The sequence below is a fragment of the Panthera uncia genome, chromosome F1 (genome assembly GCF_023721935.1).
Source record: "Panthera uncia isolate 11264 chromosome F1, Puncia_PCG_1.0, whole genome shotgun sequence".
In the NCBI taxonomy this organism is placed as follows: domain Eukaryota; kingdom Metazoa; phylum Chordata; class Mammalia; order Carnivora; family Felidae; genus Panthera; species Panthera uncia.
Window position 1 is genome coordinate 64,160,747 of NC_064813.1, and position 4,129 is coordinate 64,164,875.

Sequence of the window (4,129 nt, forward strand, 5' to 3'; positions counted from 1 at the left end):
CGAACCCGGTCCTCCGCGCATCGTTGCCGGTGACGCTAAGAGGCCCCGAGCAAGGATCTTACAGCTTCTTTTATAGACAGGCACAAACAAGTTAGGGATGTTTTTGAGGTTACAGAGCTGTTATTGGTTGACATTTAAATTTGAACGCTCAGCAGAACTTGATTGGTTCCTGCCTTTATTTCAAACCACAACCGGGCACGCCCTGGCTGGTTTCGGGAATGGCTGGGGGGGGGGGGGGGTTCTTTTCTTTGCAGTTGTGAGTACACCTGGTAATTTTTCTCTTAGTCTCTCATAGTCTCAATAGGAGAAGTGAGGGACTCCTGGACAAAGTCTTCACAGAATAACTGATGTGAATGGTGTCTACTCATGTGCACAAGACCAGAGGTAGAGCACACAGGTGTCTTAAAAGGCTCTGGCTTACCTGGAGGGGGTGACAGGTGCTGGATGAGGGAGGGGACATAGAAGGGATCAGAGGAGCAAAGGGAAGATGAATGTACAACGTCACCCAGTTCTGAGAAGATCGATGGGTAACGAGCTAATCTTGGTTCTAAGGGGAAATGCAATGGAATCCTCCTAGAGATCTTCCTCATTAGTTATTTTCTGGAAGCTCTGCTCTCAAATGAGAAGGGCGTGTTTAAAGAACTTAATCGCTGTGAACGTTGAAATTTCGGGCTCATCTATCCCGTTCTGTCTTCATGGTAGAATGCTGCCCTGACCTCATGAAAACATGGAGATAGCAGCAGGGGAGGACAGTTGTTCCAAGACTCACCACGGGGACAAGACATAGCCCAGAAGTTAGAGGAAAAGGGGTGGACAGGTAAGGGAACAAACGACACAGGAGATCAGTGCACACAGCACACGGGTAACTCAGAGCTACCTGAGAAAGCTGAGTGTCCAGAGTCAGAAGCCGTCAATGTAGAACAGCCTCCTCGGAACGGGAAGGCAGGTTTGGAGCAGGGAACAGAAAGGTGGGGTCCTGCAGGGATGAGGGGCCAGAGTTGCTCTGGCTGCAGGAGAAAGTCCTTGGCAACAGCAGGCCGGTCTGCGGAGCAAAGAGCATTTTGTTTCCATCCTGGAAACCAGGATGATGGAAGTGATATTGAGGAGTGGGCAGGAGCTAGGGTCTGGGCACCTCTGGGGGCAAGAGGCACAACTTGCGGGCTTGCATTGGAACCAGCAGACAGCTCAGGGCTGCAGAGCAAGTCTGGCCTCAAACATACTTGAAACCAGTGTATTTTTCAGCCTGCCCCCTGCTCTGCACCCCATTTCTAACCGCTTCTTTCCCCGGACCCTCAGGTGCTGCAGCTAGAAAGAACTCTAGTTTGTATTCAGTATGTGTACGTTACAAAATACATATCCAAACGGAGTAGATGATTCAAGGTCATACAGACCAAGGCTGGAACTCAGTCCACTGATATTTTAGGGTTCTAGGCACCGCCCTGTCTACTGAGAAGAGAGGGTGAGGACAGTTTCCTTTTCAGACACTCTGTCATTGCTCAGTCGAGGGCAGCATCTAATGCCCTTGACTTGGCTCTTGGGCATTTCCAGCCACCCCGTTTGAGTTTTCCCCATCCTCTGTTACATTTAGCCCCAGGGCTGCTGCCCTTCCTTCCTGTCCTGCTCCCCTCCCCTCCCCCCTACTTGCTGCCAGTCCTCTGCAAACTTGCTCTCAGAAAAGTCTCTGACGCATGAAGTCCGCTTCCCAAACCCAGGTTTATGTCCGGGAGGGTACAAAAAGGCTTTCCAAGATCCAGGTAGGAATCGTTCGTTCTAAAGGGATCAGACCCTGGTCCTCAACTGTCTTATCAGATCTTTTTAGAATTAGTCCACTAGTCAAAGTACTTTTTTCTCCTTTCCCACTCTCCTTTTCAAACCCTCTGTGCAAGGCGAGGCAGGGCCCACTCACTGTGCCAAAGTGTCGCACGGGGAAGTTAGTGCAGGTGCCAGCGTCCCCGCGGGGAGACGGAGCGACCTGTCCTGGGCCACACGGCCTTTTCAAAGTCTGCCGTTTCCAGCCTGTTCCTTTCAGCACAACTGAATGGACGCTGACTCAGTTGTCAGCTAATAGATCAATAAAAATCATTTCGATGAGAGATGACTGTGCAATTTCTGGCACATAACTAATAGAAAGTGCACATAATTTAGCGTTATTGCTACAACAAAGCAGCTTCCATTCCCCGAGCTGCGGTGTGTCAATGCCATTTATTTCTGGGAACTAGCTTCCTCAGTGTTTATCTCTCCCAAATAAAAATAAGAAACAGTGGATGCTGAAACCACTCTCATTCTGATGATAAGTAGTCTTCACGGATGCACACAAGAATTGAGAACAAGGGCAGTACGTGTTATAAAACCATACGCAAAAAAAACAACATTGTAAAATTTGTCTTGTATTTTTTTATTGCTTTGGTGAAATGTATGCTGATTACCAAATAAAATCTAATAGAAAGTCTTTTCAAAACACAGCCTCAAAAGTACAGGAAACCCCAAAACATGCAGATAGATACAGAGAAATCAATAAAAGGCTTGTAATTATAAAAATACATTATAATACTTTGAATTATGAGTTCAGTGAGACAATGTAAAATGTCCATAGTTTAAAGACACATGTGCTTATATAATTTTTGAAACAGGTATTGGTGGGTATCATAGCACCAATATTTAGATTTCACTGAACATATAAAAGAGTGACATAGGAATCTCATTTAAAACGTCAGTACTCACACGCAGTGAAAATTAGATTCCAGGCAACTATTTAAATGCATGACCAAAAGTACATGTCAAGTTTACACTATGCAAGCTAATGTATTGTTATTTTATTTTATTTATTTCATTTTATTTTATTTTATTTATTTTATTACTTTATTTTATTTATTTTATTATTTTGTTTATTTTATTTTATTATTAATTTTATTTTATTAATTTTATTTTATTAATTTTATTTTATTAATTTTATTTTTTTTTTTTTTTTTATTTTTTTTTTTTATTTTTCTTATTTTATTTTATTTTATTTTTTAATTTATTTTATTTTATTATTTTGTTTCATTTTATTTATTTTATTTTATTATTTTATTTTATTTATTTCATTTTATTTCATTTTGGGTTTTTTTTTTTGTGGTTGGGAATGGCTTCCTCGTTCTTCCTGTTCTTTTTTCAGGTGGTCACGTGGACAGAGACGATGGGAAATTGGAGCAGAGGCCACATAGCGGAGTTTGTGTCGGTGGGCTTCCCTACCTCTCCGCCCCTCCAGTGCCTCCTCTTTGTCCTCTTCCTGGCAATTTACCTGTTGACATTGTTGGAGAACGCACTCATCGTTTCCACAGTCTGGCTCACGCCAAGCCTTCACCGCCCGATGTACCTTTTCCTTGGCCATCTCTCCTTCCTGGAGCTGTGGTACGTCAATGTCACACTTCCCCGGCTTTTGGGAGCATTTCTTACCCAGGAGCGTGGAGTCTCCTACGTAGGCTGCATGACTCAGCCCTACTTCTTTATTGCCCTAGCCTGCACCGAATGTGTCCTGCTGGCGGTCATGGCCTATGACCGCTACCTGGCCATCTGTGAGCCCCTCCGTTATCCTAGTCTCATGCCATCCAGCCTGGCCATTCGCCTCGCTGCTTCCTCTTGGGGTAGTGGCTTCTTGAGCTCCATGATGAAGCTTCTTTTCATTTCCCGGCTGTCCTACTGTGGACCCAACGTCATCAACCACTTTTTCTGCGATATCTCCCCACTACTCAACCTCACCTGCTCTGACAAAGAGCACGCAGAACTAGTAGACTTCCTCTTGGCCCTGGTGATGATTCTGCTCCCTCTCTTGGCCGTGGTTTCATCATATGCTGCCATAATGGCTGCCCTCCTCAGGATTCCTACTGCCCAGGGACGTCGCAAAGCCTTCTCCACCTGTGCCTCTCACCTGGCGGTGGTTGTTATCTACTACTCTTCCACCCTCTTCGCCTATGCACGGCCCCAGGCCATGTCCACCTTCAACCACAACAAGGTCATCTCTGTGCTCTATACAGTCATTGTACCGTTCCTCAATCCAGCCATCTACTGCCTGAGGAACAAGGAGGTGAAGGATGCTCTCAGGAAGTCGGTCCTGGGCAGATGCCACTATCCGAGGGATGTCCCAGATTGA

General features: G+C 45.2%; 1 protein-coding gene across 1 annotated transcript; it reads left to right on the top strand.

The window, feature by feature from the left end:
- The first annotated feature begins 3,144 nt into the window (after window positions 1-3,144).
- Window positions 3,145-4,129, top strand: LOC125925995 (olfactory receptor 6P1). The gene has a single exon (XM_049635300.1). It carries the CDS (start codon window positions 3,176-3,178, stop codon window positions 4,127-4,129), a length of 954 nt encoding a protein of 317 aa, XP_049491257.1. The 5' UTR covers window positions 3,145-3,175.

Excerpts from the sequence above, each read along its gene's own strand:
- LOC125925995 (XM_049635300.1), top strand. The coding sequence starts at position 3,176 with ATGGGAAATTGGAGCAGAGGCCACATAGCGGAGTTTGTGTCGGTGGGC.